Source organism: Bombus vancouverensis, chromosome 14 (assembly GCF_051014615.1).
Source record: "Bombus vancouverensis nearcticus chromosome 14, iyBomVanc1_principal, whole genome shotgun sequence".
Classification (NCBI taxonomy): domain Eukaryota; kingdom Metazoa; phylum Arthropoda; class Insecta; order Hymenoptera; family Apidae; genus Bombus; species Bombus vancouverensis.
Window position 1 is genome coordinate 8,235,876 of NC_134924.1, and position 16,809 is coordinate 8,252,684.

The window sequence follows — 16,809 nt, forward strand, 5'->3', positions numbered from 1 at the left end:
TACTGGTTCCGCTACCGATATGTAACGTCACAGTTTAAATTGAAAAATAAATTGAACCAACCAATTGGTTTGACGTAAAATAATTACAACTATAACTCGTATAACTAGCGACGAGTGAGATCGTCATTGCTGTCGTCATGATGAATCGATGACAGAGGTACTGCTTTACGCCGACTCGATAATAGCACGATATATGTAAAACTCTACTCTATTCTAAGCGCGCGCGATGTTTCGTTCGCTAATAAATGAAATAAAAAGACCACGAAAGATCAACTGATAATGGGAAAGGGACGCAATATCGTGAAAGTATTGTTTGTTGCTTTCTCCTTTCGTACGAAACGAAAGGGGAAAATGTGGAATTCATAGCGCGAAGGAAACTTAGTTGCCCAATGTTCAGGACTGACGTCAGTACAGAGTTGTTGGCGCCACTGTCCTATGACGTCATTAGGGGTGTACTTGGGGTGGTACGCGGGGGTGGTCGGGCTTCAGAGGCGTAGAATTCAGAAAACAGCAATAAGAATTTTTCCGATAATCCTGAATGTCGAAATAGAATGTTTAGTTCGTAATGATTAAAAAAATGTTATCGACATCCTAATGATTATTTGTTAGTATTTTTCGCTCTCCTAGTCCAAATATATTTAACAAATAAAAGAGAAACATATCCGTATTACACCCGAATCCCATTGCGATTGTATTCTTACTTTTTATTTATTGACATTTTATTTAGAACGAACGAGGGGCCGTTTAACTCGATCATCAATCGATAAAATAACATTCACTTTAAGCTCCGATGTCCTATTCTTTTTCCTTTTTGGCAGCGTGAACCAAGTTGGTCGATCGAATAAGAAACTACATACGTACGAGCAGCTATCTACTTTTAACCATTTTATTTCGCAACATCGTAAATCGATTGATCTGCATGCCACGAATCAGAGTTATGAGATAGTTATTAGCAAACGCTCGAAAAGGTATAAATTTATTGTTACGCCACTGGGCTAGGCTGTCAAACACGTGCCACATTCAACCCTCCAGGTCTCCGCCATTTTGGTGTTGAAGTTGGGTCTCTCATCCTCTCTCGTCCATGTAATCTCACTTCGTACTACTCCAACCTTCCTCTTACAAGTCTACGTTATTTTACCGATTCTTTAGCGCGAAATCAGTGGCGTAAGCACCGAGTCACATAAAGGCCAATCGTAAAAGTGAAAGGTAAAGAATAAACAAATGACAAAAGCTATACTCTACCGTAATCAACAGCGATAAATATTTTTATTTCATGTTTTATTGTGTCTTCCGAAAGGATATTTTTACGGGTACTCGTTCGATCGGCGAGAGCCGCGTATTCGTAACTTCTCGTAAATCTGGTGAAAACACAAGGAAAAAAAGAATCGGAGTGTTTTTAGCTTTTATTTCGGAGTAGCTTGTTAAACGAAGTGGACGATTTACGAAATTTACAATTTCTCTGAGAGGAAGGCCAAAACAACGAGCGCCATTGAATTTTCACACCAACGTTTAAAACCGAGAGGTTTAAAAGGCTCTCGCGTAAAAAAGCCTAGATCAAACCAGAGAAGACGTAAATTCGAGATAACTTTATCACTCTCTTCTATATCTTCTGCCCCCTTATATACATACATGCAACGATCAAGTAATTCCAGTTATTCGGTTACATCGAGTTATCGTCGATAAACTCGATTACGCTTAAAATCAGTTTAATATTAGGAAATGGATACTCTATACAATACTACATACGTTTACGTCAGTATGCAAGCCTCACGTGATTATTTAAACCTATTTATAGTACGTGATACGGTCAAATAGGAGTAAACTGGTAAAATTCCGCCAATCACGAGCAGGAACTTTCCATCAAATCGATGATAGCGTAGTTTTTTTAAAAAATCCATCTGTTTATTAGATATGCTAGGAAGATGAGAAAGGCTTTTAGGAATGCGAACGTGTCGTAGTTGAAAAATAAATGTTTTCTCGAACGCTGCGGGAACCGAGTGAAATTTCCTGCTTTAAAATACATACAGACACATAGTTCATAGAGTGTTGCGCGAAGCAAACGATACAATTGGGCAAATGAAAGTAGGTGACTGCGAACAATAAGCCACGATGAACCAAGAATAAGATTCTCTATTCACTGTGACGCATTGCAGTGAATCACAATTGAGACACGTCACTCATCGTTGAATTTACAAACTGTGAACCGACCTCGTGTTCCACCGTGTCAAACTCTTCCTCTCTAATACGATTTGATCTGTGAATTATACCGAAATCGATTTAGATCCGCTTGAAAATATCTTGATTCTCGTCTCGCAATCCCGCATGTACATAGAATCGATAATTTCTTTCTAGAAGCAAATCTAAAAAGTAGCTCTCTGTTAAAGCCATTAAGAACAAAATATGTACAGAGGTGTTAAGACTTGTGAAAAAACATAATTTCTCCTGCGAGAGTTCTCTCCTTTGTTTACGTCATGTTATGTCAGTCGGTGTAAAGTTGAAACAGAACGCGATCTATGTTTGTAAACTTAAAACGATACGCATAAAACGTCTATCAGCATTGGAATAGGAGAACTCGTACATAGACGGAAAATAAAATAAGGAGAAGAATCTATATGTTCAAATTATACGTTCGATGTGCAAGAGAAAGGGAGGACGAATCAGGGGTATATGCAATCGATAATATCCACGGACAAAAATACTCTTCAGCAGCTTATAGACTTTCAGCGTACGTCGCGGCATGACCGGACGTTCCAATCTGCCGGAAAAGATTTTCATATATAACTTATTCTTGTTGAAAAATATTTATGATGTAAGCTTAATCGTGATCTGCGCATCGAAATATTTAGACGATCTTGAATCACTGGCGCCTCGATAAACGCTGTAAATACTTTCCTTGCATTCGTTTTCTCCGATGATCGAAATAAAAAGAAAAGTCGAAATTTGATTCGCGACAACACAAAAATTCCACTTGCGTTACGATTGAAGCTACATAACTATAACATAGTTGCGATTTTTGGTCAAACTTGCCCAGGAAATATTTAATTCGAGAGAAAACGAATTTGAGTGATTAGAATAGACGAACGCACGGAATTCCGGATGAAAAAATTTGAATTTATTAACTTGAATCAGTATGCATGGAATCTCGACGCCCTCGCAATTTTTGCTAAGAGAAACAAACTGTTCGTTTTTTCTTCTTTTTTCTACCGAAGAGGAACATTTAACCTCGATATCAAATGTCTGATGCGTTAACTCAGGTTCTGAATCCAAGGTCTGGTAACCAAGGTCTTAATCCCTTTTCGTTTGTCTAATACGCCAGAGCTTTTATCGTAGAAATACAAAATTTTCGTTCTAAATAAATCGATAGATGCGCGTCTCTACGACGTTTGCGATTCATCTCTACACAGAAACAAATGTGTTTTCTATAAAACAATTCGGCAATGTACTAACACTAACCTTGACGGAAAATGACGTTGACACGTTTCAAAGTAAAGTCTTTTCGTTATCAGATTATTCGGACTTTTCTTGCACGTAATTAAATCATAGAGCAAAAACGGAATATGTAAATATATTCCACGGTAGGTATATAGTCAACGACGATCAAAATGATTATCTTCTTTTAATAGCAAAATATCTCTGAGAACAAAATTATCGAACACTTAACGTATATATCTCTTGCAACGTATTTAACAATGATTTTTCGCAGCGATCAAAGATTACGATCTATGCAAAAACGGGAGAGCTCGATAAGATACAGTATCAGTATTGACGCACATACTTATCTCAGAGACAGTTCATTTTCATCTTTATCGAAGACCTTACAATTTCTTCTCCTTTCGTTCCTGATTTGACACACACATACAGATATGTTCGACGATTGCTATCGCTGACGCACTTGCGTTTATTAACTTCTCACGATTTCACAGCGTGCTTTAGGTACAGTTTGGGTAGTCACCGCGTTATTTATTTTCTACCTCGTCACGTAATTAACTCCTTTATTGACTAATTCGCTATGCCTGGATCAAATTTATTTCGGGCTCACGTTATTTCCATTAGAAAGTTAATACGTCTTTGATAACCTGTTGTGCGATACATCGCGTACATTTCTTGTAGAAATCTCCACATTTCCAGGGCAATTCGCGTCTCTCATCGAAACTATAAGGTTGCTTTTCTCAACCTAGAGAAGAATGTTGATTGATTAGCTGACTTTAACAAGCGAAAACAGGGAGTCAATCGTCCAGCAAATGTCCTGGAAAAAACCTAGACAAAGAAATGGAAAAGAAGGGTGCGGGAGAAGAATGCAAAGAACGGGGAGATAAGCGTGGAAGGACGCAGACAACGAGTAAACTGTTTCGCTCTACGTAGCAATGGTTAACCACCGCGCTCTCTGCGCGGTATGGCATACCGCGACAAAATTAGCGACCAACCGAAATAATTTACCACTGGACTCCTCGAAGAGTTGTATGGTCTTCGTCTCGTGGTGACCCTGAAATCCGACATAGATCGCTCGCGTTCCTGGCGCATCCGCGCTCATTATCACCCAGATACTTCTCACGGGCATCCAATCAAAGATTCCCTTTCGTTCGGAATACATTGTACGTGATATTAATGGACGATCCATTTACAGCATCGACTAGCACGTAGCGTCACGTGCATCGACTAACAACGGGACACCCGGATTATAATCGAGAACTAACGATTTAAGAGTTTGTTATTGACTTCATAGAAACATCGACTATTGAACTCTTGTACGAGGAAAAATTGCTTTTATTAACAAATAGATGAATCAATTTCAAAGAGAGCCCTAAAATGCTCGTGAAATATTCATTTCCTTATATACATATCCTTTAGACGTCTGTTTCAATGAGATTCCCGTGAATTCAGTTATCTTCTTGTTTTTTGATTTTACGTGCAAAATACAATTTTATTACGCAGAAGATATAAATCGAAATTCAGAGAGAAGTATGAACGTCATTACGAATGATTCATCTGTTAGTTAAATAAGCTGCCAATATCCGCTTCTAAGAAACATCGATTCGAATATAGTCAGTTACTTTTCTTTTGTCGTTAGTTTGTCACTTCAAAAAGATTTTTCTCGTTCGTACGGCTCCCTCAAGCGCAATCCGATTTTCTATCATAAATTGCTTTCTCCTTCGCTGGCTTTTGTTTCGACGCGCCATTAACGAATAGAATCGCGAAGAAAAACAATTACGGACAATTGTTAATTGCCTGTGCACGAATACTCGACGACGCTTTATGAAATCATTTAACAACAATAACGACCGATCGTTTAAAAATAGATCAACGGAGTTAAAAATGAGACGCGCAAGAATAGAAATACAGCCAATTTTATACGTCGATTTCATAATTTTCATTGAGAAATTGCTACGTTTCGGGACAAAACATCGTTTCACGGTTAGCAATTTTGTAAAAGTATCAACGGCGCGTATTCCATTGTCTTGATTCTTTTGGCATTCGATTAGTAATAAGCATATCTATGAACGAAATGGAAACGGAAGCTTCTTGAATGTATGAAAAAAGAAGGAATATAAGAAGGAAAAGGCGGGGTAGCATGAAATAAAATTTGTCGATTGCATCCCCCTTCTCCGGTAAAGCGGTAACCTGCTGTTGAGGTTGTAGCGCGGCGATAGAGGCCAAGCAGATCAGTCTGCGCGAGTCTCTCGAGTAGTGAACGTTGTGCTTTCTGCCGTGTCGTGTCTTTGGATGCGTTCACTGCCCTATCTATTGAAACGTATTCTTTCGCTTAAGGACCTTTTGTTCTTTTCCCCTCATACTGTTCGTTATCAAGCATAGAAAATTTGCCAAACTCTTCCTTAACTTTTATTTAAAGGAGTAAGAAGAGACGAGAGAAGTTGCTCATACAGCAGGAACTTGTCGAACACAGATGGTCAGAGGTAAGTAATTACATTTATCCCTTCGTCCTCCATCAAAATTTCGCACTGTTGTTAGATGCCGCCTTCGTAAAATATAAAAAGTTCGTTGTCTAGTGATTTTGTCCTGCTAGAATTCGTTCGCATTCGCTTGAAATTTATTTGAAGGAACAAAAAGAAAGTGAAAAGAAATTGCTGACATTCGAAACTGACGCTGGTGCAGGCATGGTCCAGACACTTGTGTATTAACTTGTGTATTTTACGCGTACATTTGAGTCAAAGATTCCGGTATGCAATTAGAGCGAAGTGCTTTTAACAGACCGCCATGAAAATGTTCAGCTCGAGATCGACACAGGAATCTCGAGTAGAAACGTTACAACTGGTTCTAAACGGCATTGACGTTTATCCGGTGTAATAATACGAGAGGATACTTTCCTCTCTGTCGGCTCGTGACTTTCTTACCTTCTTCGTTTCTCTTACGTTTAGCTCGCAGAAGTGGTCACGGTTCGTGGATATTTCGTGTGCAGGTCGCATTGTCTAAGGTCGCGAAGCACTCCTCGCTCGAGCTCGATCCTCCTTCCCGTGTGGTTACGAAGGTCGATTCCCAGCTTCTACCAAATAAAGAAAATTCCTTCTGTATAGCTTGTAAAGCCGTGTGTTTAGCTGTTTCACGGCTATACGTATAGCCGAACGTACAATTAGTAACATTTAAGAACATTTAGTAACGAAATATTACATATCGGTACTTTCTTTTCGCGCATCTTTTTTACTGTAATTAACATCTTTCGCACACAATGTAGCATCGTTGGTCAAATGTGTTTCCAAGGTGATTGCTCGTTAAGATCTCGATGCCTGAATAGGAGGAGATATTTAGTTCACGCGGTGCTTAATTAATCATTTTATCAACGAAACAGACGTAAGCTTTGCTCTATGGGGCCAAGGTTTCGATCTCGTCGTATTCGCGTTCGTGATTCTATTTTAGACAGATCGGGATACCATCTTCCTTATACATCATCGATTATTCTGGCGAATTCGCGCTAGCCGTCGATAATCGCGATTTCTCAGCAATTAGCTATCACAGATAATGCACCTTCTCTCTCGATTCGCTCTCATTTTCTGACCTCATCGTCGAACTTTTAAACGCTGCTATTACTAGCAAGGGCGAAATGCATTCAGTAAAGTATAATTGAAATTCGCGTGGTTCGTAACGTAGGATATGACGTGTGAAGCGTACACGTGTAAATGCACCCGATTTGGTTCGCTTCCATCAGATAAATTTGTACACGTCGTTCACAGAAAATAGCCGGCTATTTATTGGCTTATTATGACGAATAATATTTTTTACCGGAGATTCAATTTCTTTTTGACCTAACAACTTCTTCGAACGAAAGCATATTTTATAGGATCTTTATCGTTTGCTCTATGATCGATGATAACGGCCAATACATCAATGGCATGCCAATCGATCTTCGTTAAATAAAACGATGCAATGCAATTTACGTAAGAAAATCACTGGAAATCATATTGTTGGCCTTATAAATGATAAACGTAGATGATAGCGTGTCAATGCTAATATTAGATAATATATTTTCGTCCAACGCGAAGACAATTGATTTCGTTTCGATCGAAAATTGGTTTTGCTTCTTTCGCGCAAAACAGGAAACAAGAATTACAGACCACAAACAAAGTAACTATCATTGAATCGTTTATAGCTGTTTTAATCTGTTCTGGGAAAAATCTTTTTCCACGAGCGATCCAAGATAAGCATTGTCTTATGCTATATCGAGTCTGAATAGTTGTACTTTCCGATATGTATGTCCGTTGTCTTGAAATAAATGAAGCTTCTTTTACGCATCGTGCCCTTGCCAGAGAAGTGTGCTACGATATAAAGCGTAACGCGACTATATATTTCTTTGGACAATCGAGTCAACCATCTTCACTCAATTGCCAAAATGCTCACAAATTATTTACTGATTTCGATATGTGCTTTGTACGTACGAGAATCTCATTGTCTGGCAAAGCGAACGAAACGTTATCCGTGTTATGCTGTCTTAAAATTAAATAGTATTTAATAATATTCTTAGCTCGACACAGAGAATACAACGATCACGTCAGAGCTGTGGGCCTAGCTATATGTCACTCGATGAGAAAAATAGAATAGTTTTTAAAAAACCAATTAACGTCGCTATATATTGCGTTATCCGCAAAATTATCCTATCATAAATCTTTGCCCGTTCACGTGTTTGTATATTCCTTCGGAATTAATGAATTTACGTCACAGCATAGGACTTCTTTGTTTCAGGGTCGTTGCCTGATATCGCAGTGACGATGGCATCAGGAAGAGAAATTTACGGTGCATTCAGGTAAGCGATAGCAAATCTTTATAAAATCAAAATCTTACAAAAAATCAACTGATTTTGATCGATATTGAATGATAAAAAGCAAGAAACAAAAAAGAAATACGTATAAAGTATCGTGTAACGGAAATAGGAGAACGGTAGAGTCAATGTTAATCCTTGATCGCAGTGTACTTAAGAATATACTCAGTTATCTCGATCGAATCAAGCACACATCTTTAAAAGCGTATTCAAAAGCCTGTAGTAATAAAAAATGGAATGCGAATGAAAAACATGAATTTAATTTAGTACACAAATAATACGTCGATTTTGACTTTGTTGATCACCCAATAATCTAATAACAAACAAGTCTATTTATTTAAATACTTTTTCCGATTTCGAAATCTCATGATTTGTAGATTAACAATAATAATTCATATATTATGAAAATTGCCATGTTTCTATCAAGATCACTATATCGCAGCCGGCATTCAGCCAGCATAATAGATCATGACGCAAATGAGTAGACTCTCTTCCTTTCCCCTTTTCCCCCCCAACAGAATGTTCTTCCGGTACAATTAAACCGACACTTTCGTTTCGATAATAAAAAGTCTCGTATATATCGTTTCCTTCTTCAATATTACTGAAATATTTTTAGGGTTCTAATACAGTGTTTTACGTAAAATCAATTCGTTATCCATAGCCTAGACTACGTGCTTCAGTACCAATGACGTAACATTGACGCAAGCGACAATTGTTGCCACTAGAATGCTGCAGGGCAGAACGTCGATAGTTTAGACCAACTATAAAAATCACGTCCTCTTTGCCAGCAAATTGCGCTCTTAAAACTGAAATAACAAAATACAGAATGGACGTCTTGATTATCATTACTCATTACAATTACTTGATTACTATTAATCGTGGTAAATAGTAATACCTGTGTATCCGGCGACAATAACCTTTTCCGAAAATATCTCGTGCTTGAATCGAGCCTCAAATTCATGTTTTAATTGTTTTCCTTTTTTTTTACTTAAAATTAAGACGAAAACTGTGCATCTGCCAAATTAAAAAACATACCAATAGTCGATAAAAATATTAATTGTTAAGTCGTCGATAGAAGAGGTATTGTAGATTTCAATGTTCTCTTTAATTTACAGTTTAATTGTGGATGACGTCGATTCTCATTCGATATCAAGCGACAACTCGGATTTAGATGGTTTGTCGAATGTAAACAGCTCTCAGAATTCATCGCCTCAGACTCCACTGGACAGTCCAGGCGGACCTCGAGAAAAAATTAAACAAATGCAAGTGGAAGCCGAAACTAGAAGAGGAGAATTCGCAAGGCTACTCGAAGAACATGCTCAAGTAGTGAGAAAGTTAAAAATGATGGAGGCCGAAGAGCAGCTCTCAGCAACCGGAAACGTAGTGGGAGCTACGCACGCGTGATTCTATCATTATTGGTCGCGTAAAGCAGTTGTATGATTGGGACCACCGCGCCTTTGCGACGCGCGTCGATTCTTTAAATGCGATGGCAAATTATAAAATTTCCGAAAAATGTTGCGTGAGATTAAAAATACTTCTTTGCGATACTGATAATACCACGATTGAACAGAAAATACAGCAATGTTAAAATGTAAGAGAAAACTATTTTTTAAACAAGCATATTTCTATGGTATAAAGGTTATTAATTTCTACAAAATGAAATTTATGGGAATTATTTTTAAACAACCATTTGCAATGCGAAATGTTGCTTTGAATAAAAGCGATCAAAATTATACGAAAATTAGGAGCAAAATTCTTGATCAACAACTGCTTACCCTTAGAAAATTTGGTTGGAACTTTATAGCCATGAGGAAAATCTTGGCGCGTTGGTTCAGTCCTTAAATGTGAAACGAAGTTATTGCGCCTCGCTCTAATTACATCCGAAGCGCCGCAACGTTTCCACGTTCGTTTTTACTTCATGAAAAGTAAACTTCTACTTTGCAAACGGCAGATTTATAAAAGTAAAAACGATCAATCGAAACTTGGTTATATTGCTCATTACTCTAGAAGAATTTGGCACAATGTTCAAAATTAATTAGTTCGAGAAGATTATCTCGATTTGCGTTTATCATGAAGTCTGAAAAACTTCTTCTATAAGACAATAATAAAAAACAATCGGTATACATTCTTGAAACCATGAGATGTATCCGATGTATGAACATACGCAGCAAAAATGGCTGGCCTAAAAGTGTAGTACAAACTTTCAAAAAACAAGGAACGAGGTATAGTACTAACCTGAATAGCGAGAGTCTTCGGTTTTAGCACTGATTTTAATACGCGATCATTTATAGGATATTTTCATTTCCAAGAAAAACGTCGAAATCATAACTACATAGTACGTCTCGATCAAGTACAAGCTTCTACATTTTATAGCATTGTATATTTGAGTGTTCCATATGTATAAGTAAATAATTTTATATACCATAAACATACATACATATGATAGCATAGGACTCTAAGCCTGCCGTAACACACGTAAACTTTCTGTAAATAGATTTCTTTTTTAATATGATACTTCTCATCGTCTAAGGTGTTTATCCACAAGAAGCCTTACAATGCAGTTATACAGTAAAAAAAATCGTTATTGAGAACCTTATTTCGCGGTATCTTATAAAATACTAAAGGTTCGAGTTAAATACGGACCAACAAATCACGAGTATGATCTTTCTTGTTTTCACGTGCGCACTGCATCAAGTTTTTATTAACATAAATTAGGTATTATTAGGCATTTATAGAAATATGCACATATACATATGTAAAAAAGTATATAAATAGAAATATTTGGCATATATGTTAACCTCGCTATTATTAAGAACTCCTTCAATATAATAAATCGAGCACGCAATGTAAAAAATATGTAATCTCGCTCTTTTTCCCGATAATGTTATTTTCTAATCTTTAAAAATTAGTTTTCGAATCAAAAGTATATATTTGTCCAACTTGATAATGAAAAAATGGAACAATATTTCAAAGAATGCAAAATAAATAGATGATTACTGTTTCTGTTATCATATAATAGTCTGTAATAATAACGTTTGTAGTAAAATCTTAGAAAATAAACATTATGTATTGAAGATATTGTTAGCCTAATTGTAGAAACATCATACAAACATATATGTATTATAAGAACTGTAAAGTGTAATTAGAATTATAAGAATTGTATATTGAAAAAAAAATATACTTTATTGAATTGGAGATATACATTTTTTATCACAGAAATTATTTTTGATTTCTTGTTATATGATATCTCTTTTAATCGTAACAATATTGATAAAATATAACTTCAATTCAAACTAATGTAAATTAATGCAAAAGTAATTTGTGTATGAGAACTTCTAAATATTAATATGTATTACACACCTTAGGTACAAGTAAAAATGTAACAGGTTATGATTGCTATTAAAAATTAGTGTATTCTTTATATATTGTATATATAATGAAAGAACCAACAAAGAGATATCAACAATAAAAACAAGTTGAATTCCATAAAATATACAGATGTTTCTCTCAACTATAGTCCTCAAATAAAAATGAGAAAGCTTTACCTTAAGTTTGTACTTTATATAGGGCACAACCCTATGTTTCAGGTAAACTACGTTGAGCTGCGAACAACATTATTGCATGACCGAATTTATCATTACGATCTCTTAAATATCTTATTAAATCAGCCTGCATTTCAAGCAATTCTTCCAAATTAGATCTCCTATGATAGCAACCTACTTCACTGCTACCTGCATATGTATCTTGAGTAAAAGAAGATGTCCATTCTTCTCTAGCAACATCAGCTGGAGGACGTAATCGATTGAATCGCAAAACTTTTCCTGTAAGAAAAACAATGTTTATATCCTTTTACAACTTCCTATATATTATAAATTCTTCAATAATTTTTCGTATACTTACTAATGTAATGTATATAAACTGATATAATAATTGTAAGTTCTACTGTGGTCAACAACACTATGTAATTTAGAGGAGTGAACCATTCTGAAGCATGACAGTATTGTTCGTAATTAACTTTATGCGTGTGATGCAAAATCACAGCCAATAATAGATAACACATTATCCATAATGACGCTATGAAAAGAGGTGTCCTTATCTGCTGATATGTCGATCGATAAAAATCAAGATACCCATAAATACGGAGTTTGTGATGCTTTGCTTTTACAAAATGATCTGTCAACATAATTATCAGCCAGTATGCACAGTGAAGATACAAGTATATAAAATATGTATCACATTTATTTTTTTCTTCAGGCCACACAGATATAAATATAATCCCAATAATTTCTAGAGACACCTAAAATTTGAAATAAACACATAGTATTTGCATGACAAACAATTTCTTTTATATAACCCTCTAAATAATTCAAAGAAGTTGCCACTTACACTAAATATAAGGGAAACAGACACAATTGGTATAGTATCCAATTTTTTAAAATATACTTCTTCTGAAGTTAATATGTGTAGATGAGGGTCTTCTTCTTCCATGTTATAAGGCGAATCAAAAAATACAGCTCCCTAATAAATGCATATTTATAAGTAATTGCTTCATTCAATAAATTTTTAGTACAATATGTATAAGAATCACATTTTGAGGAGGTCTGTAATATTTATTATAATTATGATGTTAATATAATATAAACTACATAAGTCAAAACATGCATGGCAAAGGATTATAAAAAAAGAGGTTATGTTTATATTATATCAATACGCAAAAACGAATACAAGACAATAATATAATGGGTGATATAATTTCTATTATACTCACACTGCCTGACGTATTTAAATCTCTGTTAAGACTGACCATTCCACCATAAAAAGATGATACAAAACAAGGAAATTACATATACCTTTCATTACCAGAACAACATCTCTGTTTACAACGTTAATCATATATAGCACGTTTTCCGAACAAACATGCTCGGAATTCCTTAAGCCGTAAAATAATACATGCTATAAATCATTCAGATTCTACAAAGTATCGTTCAATTTACGTACAACAAATCATAGTTGCAACATGTAACGTAAAACGTAAGATCAAAATGCCTACTATAGTACATATATATACGATATACGTGAAACTTGGCAAGAGTTATATGTGTGGATATAACAAACATCAAAAAATAAATTGACAAAAATTATGATTTACATTATTTAACACAATAATAACCTTGTGCTTACAAAGTGTACTTATATAAATAAGCGCCTCTTTAATAAACATGTTAGTTTATTTTCAAATATAAAATTGGAGATAGATACAATAATAGTAAATAAAAAAGTAATATACAAACGAAAAAATGTTAAACAAAGTTTGTAAAAATAAGGTGTGATAAAACAATCGCTAGTAACAGGTGATAAATACGGAATACTAAATTTCTATATGCATGCTAACATTAATCAGAAGATACTGAACAAATATACACAGGAAACGTCAAACTTTATTTTAAAAATACGGAGAATAAATCTTCATACATATGTACTATCATTTCATTAAATGTCATATACATTTGTGTTGAAGCAGACATTGTGTAAAACACTGTGTTAGACACAAGTGTCAATTTGTTGATAGCATTTTAGAGAGATAATTTTATAGAACGAACAAAAGTACAAATATAACGACAAAAGTAACGACTCAATTTTAAATCGATGTTCAAGTTTCTCAAATAGAATTTATTCTATCCCCCCCGCCCCCAAAAAAAGATGAACATACAATGGAAAACACAACCTATATGAAAGATTATACAAAATAATTGTAATTATAGTACAAATTCGTCAAAATTTGTTGTGAATTTCTTTACACAAAATTAACAAGTATGTTTGGACGACAAATATTTTTGGAACTTATGAATAATCAACGCAATCAAAGACGTAATGAATTTATTCGACGACTTTCTGCAAATCAAGGACATGGGATATCATTTAATGAATTAGTAAATATACCATTTTTAAGGAACGACGGATTCTTGTTTGATTTAAATTTTATTCTTCTCGAAGATAATGACCATGGTCAGCCGAATAATTTATGTTTCCGAACGTTAGTACAAACAAGAAATTGAATTTCTTAAGTGAAATGAATTGTCAAGAGGAAACATAAAATAACTTGTTAATTATGCTTTAGTAATACTGAGAATATACCTAATCGATATTTATTGGAACATATCAGACAAATGAAAGAAAGATATCTAATTATGGAAAGAGAATTAACAAGAATGAAAACATTAATCCCTATAATAACACGAAATACCAATGCCGTACATCAATCGGTATTTTCATCATCTACCATTTTACTAATTTTTTGAATTTAATATTCTCTCGTTCATGTTTAATTTCATTCTTCTAAAGTCGCAAACAGATGTAAATTGGAAACATCGTTCCCTTAGAAAGTACGGACACTTTTTTGAAACTGTTCCAAGAAATCAGTACAAAAAGAATCAAGAACAAATGAACGTTTCATCACGAAGGAAACGTCACACTATGAAAAAAGATAAAGATTCAATTAATGAAACCTTTGATGATACAGATTGGAAGAAATACAGAAAATCTTCACAGGTATTCGTCTAAAAATCAACAAGTTGAAACATGATTGTTTGCACTTGTATGCTCTTTCAGAATTTACAGAATGATATTTATCCTATAAAGGAACCTGATAGCACCTCATTTCAATCAAGGATACTAATTAACAATTCAACAGCAGTTTGTTCGATGCACAATATTGCTATGATACTTCCACAGGATTCAACTCAATTGACTGATTCGTCGAGATACAAAACAACAAATTCTAAAGTATGCGTATCAAGATATATAAAAATTTTAATAATTTGAAATATTATGTTACTAATATATCTCTTTATAGGCAAATAACGAGATTCACAAAGCTGTAGATAAATGTGATTCTGATCATTCGAAAATGATTTTTGGTAAATCGAGGAAACATTTCGGTCCCCCTGAAACACGAAAGGTATTAAGATCGTATAACAGGTCCTTTATCGAGCTAAAGTTAATTAAATGTTGCAAAATATATAATTTTATTTTATAAACGATTCGGAACTAATATAATTATCAACGATGTATAAAGGCGTCGATGGAAGTATGCCAAAGCTTCGACAAGAAACATGAGCCGGAAACGTCCTACTATACTGACTTCGATGTTAAACATGAAGATCATACGCAGACTAAACCTGCTGTATATACACCAGAATTTCGACCTATAATGGGATCAAAGTTTAACAGCGATATTTCCGATCAATCTGCATTTCATTGTCAGCAACAAAATACCAATCGCGAAGAGAAGTGTATGTTCAAAAGAACTAAATTTTTCGAAAATACGGATGTTCATCGAAAAGATAATTTTGATATTCGTGTTCAAACACCTCAAGGCAATCGCAGCTATTGGAACAATAATGCGAAGAAATTATCCTATGAAGGAACACATTGTACAAGCGATTCATCCAGACAATTTACGCGTATGATCCAGAGACAGAAAAAAGAAATACATAAGAAAATACCAACTCCACGTAGCAACGTTCATACCGCTTACACTCCTATGGTGCAATCTCCTACGTGGAATCCTTTGCTAGATCCAAATAGTTTTACCATTCAATTGTTGAGGTATGGGATAAACATTAAAATAAGAAATGAAAGTTTTGGTTCCTTTTCATATTTTCGATTCTTTTTGACAGACTCGCGGTATTACTTTATGCTCCGGCATTGATGCCGGCATTAAATTCATTGATTGCTCGACAGAGTATTCAAACGACAATTCCAATACCTTGCTCCGAAGGTTCAAACGACTTGTTGACGCAAATTTTTACAATTTTGAGCAATCAGCAATGTGTCCCAAATTTATCGTATGTAGCAAATCCTCGAATCAACGAAAACTCCCGACAATTTCGAGAATCGAATTCACATAATTTATCGTCGCGATCAAATTCGCTTCCCGAGGTATAATAATTCTCTATCCTGCGTAAATAATCATAGCTATAAAACGCATTTAATCTAATTACAAAGTTTCAAACGTTTTTAGAATCCTTCGAAGCAACTTGGAGATGATGCTTGTAGCGTGAAAACTTTTGAAAACAACCAGTTTGGAAAAAATTCAGTTGCTGTAAATACTTCTTTAGAAATATGTAACTGTAATAATATGAAACAATCATCTTCGCGTTGCAGCAAAAATACTTCACACGATCAAATAGAAGAAAATGAAAGGTTGATGTATACATGGACAAACAAAAAGTCAAAATCGTCAGAAACAGTAGTATTAGAAAAATCAGTGCTACAATCCGAACAAAACAAGGAAGAAGTTTCGAAAAAGGAACAAGAGGATCCTGAATTCTCTGAAACTCTGTTAATGCAAGATGACGTTACCATTTGGGATGATGAAAGTTGGAATGATCCAAAATCTAAGTTTACAAATATGTGGAAATGTTGATCAAATATAAAGTTCATCGTACTACAATAAAAATATCTTTAGATACTACTGAAATACTGAACAGGGGTTTAATAAATTGCAAGCAAAAAATAATCTCGTGTACAATACGTACCGA

The 16,809-nt window shown here is 34.8% G+C and overlaps 3 protein-coding genes and 1 long non-coding RNA gene across 5 annotated transcripts; 2 read left to right on the top strand and 2 right to left on the bottom strand.

Moving 5' to 3' along the window:
* The first annotated feature begins 5,643 nt into the window (after positions 1 to 5,643).
* On the top strand, positions 5,644 to 11,461 carry LOC117166661 (uncharacterized). Of its 2 annotated transcripts, none has more exons than XM_076624519.1 (3): positions 5,644 to 5,912; positions 8,175 to 8,251; positions 9,382 to 11,461. In XM_076624519.1, the coding sequence occupies exons 2-3, from the start codon at positions 8,217 to 8,219 to the stop codon at positions 9,668 to 9,670; spliced, it is 324 nt and encodes a 107-aa protein (XP_076480634.1). In that variant the 5' UTR covers positions 5,644 to 5,912; positions 8,175 to 8,216; the 3' UTR covers positions 9,671 to 11,461. The 2 variants fall into 2 exon arrangements, with proteins under 2 accessions (XP_076480634.1, XP_033206724.1); XM_033350833.2 differs by having other exon boundaries at positions 8,191 to 8,251.
* On the bottom strand, positions 5,770 to 6,741 carry LOC143303614 (uncharacterized). The gene is made up of 2 exons (XR_013060110.1): positions 6,585 to 6,741; positions 5,770 to 6,499 (listed from the first exon to the last, which is right to left on the bottom strand). It is a non-coding gene; the product is annotated as an uncharacterized LOC143303614 (long non-coding RNA).
* LOC117166642 (transmembrane protein 192) lies at positions 11,424 to 13,322 on the bottom strand. The gene is made up of 4 exons (XM_033350804.2): positions 13,035 to 13,322; positions 12,653 to 12,784; positions 12,167 to 12,563; positions 11,424 to 12,087 (listed from the first exon to the last, which is right to left on the bottom strand). Exons 1-4 carry the CDS (start codon positions 13,071 to 13,073, stop codon positions 11,843 to 11,845), a joined length of 813 nt encoding a protein of 270 aa, XP_033206695.1. The 5' UTR covers positions 13,074 to 13,322; the 3' UTR covers positions 11,424 to 11,842.
* Positions 13,323 to 14,035: 713 nt separating this feature from the next.
* Positions 14,036 to 16,694, top strand: LOC117153364 (uncharacterized). The gene is made up of 7 exons (XM_033327355.2): positions 14,036 to 14,529; positions 14,609 to 14,815; positions 14,876 to 15,049; positions 15,120 to 15,224; positions 15,342 to 15,874; positions 15,946 to 16,207; positions 16,290 to 16,694. The coding sequence occupies exons 1-7, from the start codon at positions 14,434 to 14,436 to the stop codon at positions 16,692 to 16,694; spliced, it is 1,782 nt and encodes a 593-aa protein (XP_033183246.2). The 5' UTR covers positions 14,036 to 14,433.
* Positions 16,695 to 16,809: the final 115 nt, after the last annotated feature.

What these genes read in the sequence shown, in the direction of transcription:
- LOC117166661 (XM_033350833.2), top strand. An exon ending in GAAATTTACGGTGCATTCAG is followed by an intron (nt 8,252 to 9,381) that starts GTAAGCGATAGC and finishes TTTAATTTACAG; the next exon opens with TTTAATTGTGGATGACGTCG.
- LOC117166642 (XM_033350804.2), bottom strand. Translation starts at nt 13,073, where the DNA reads ATGGTCAGTCTTAACAGAGATTTAAATACGTCAGGCAGT. An exon ending in ATTTAAATACGTCAGGCAGT is followed by an intron (nt 12,785 to 13,034) that starts GTGAGTATAATA and finishes TGCATTTATTAG; the next exon opens with GGAGCTGTATTTTTTGATTC. An exon ending in AGTTTATATACATTACATTA is followed by an intron (nt 12,088 to 12,166) that starts GTAAGTATACGA and finishes TTTTTCTTACAG; the next exon opens with GAAAAGTTTTGCGATTCAAT.
- LOC117153364 (XM_033327355.2), top strand. Translation starts at nt 14,434, where the DNA reads ATGAAAGAAAGATATCTAATTATGGAAAGAGAATTAACAAGAATGAAA. An exon ending in GTCCCCCTGAAACACGAAAG is followed by an intron (nt 15,225 to 15,341) that starts GTATTAAGATCG and finishes CGATGTATAAAG; the next exon opens with GCGTCGATGGAAGTATGCCA. An exon ending in TTTACCATTCAATTGTTGAG is followed by an intron (nt 15,875 to 15,945) that starts GTATGGGATAAA and finishes TCTTTTTGACAG; the next exon opens with ACTCGCGGTATTACTTTATG.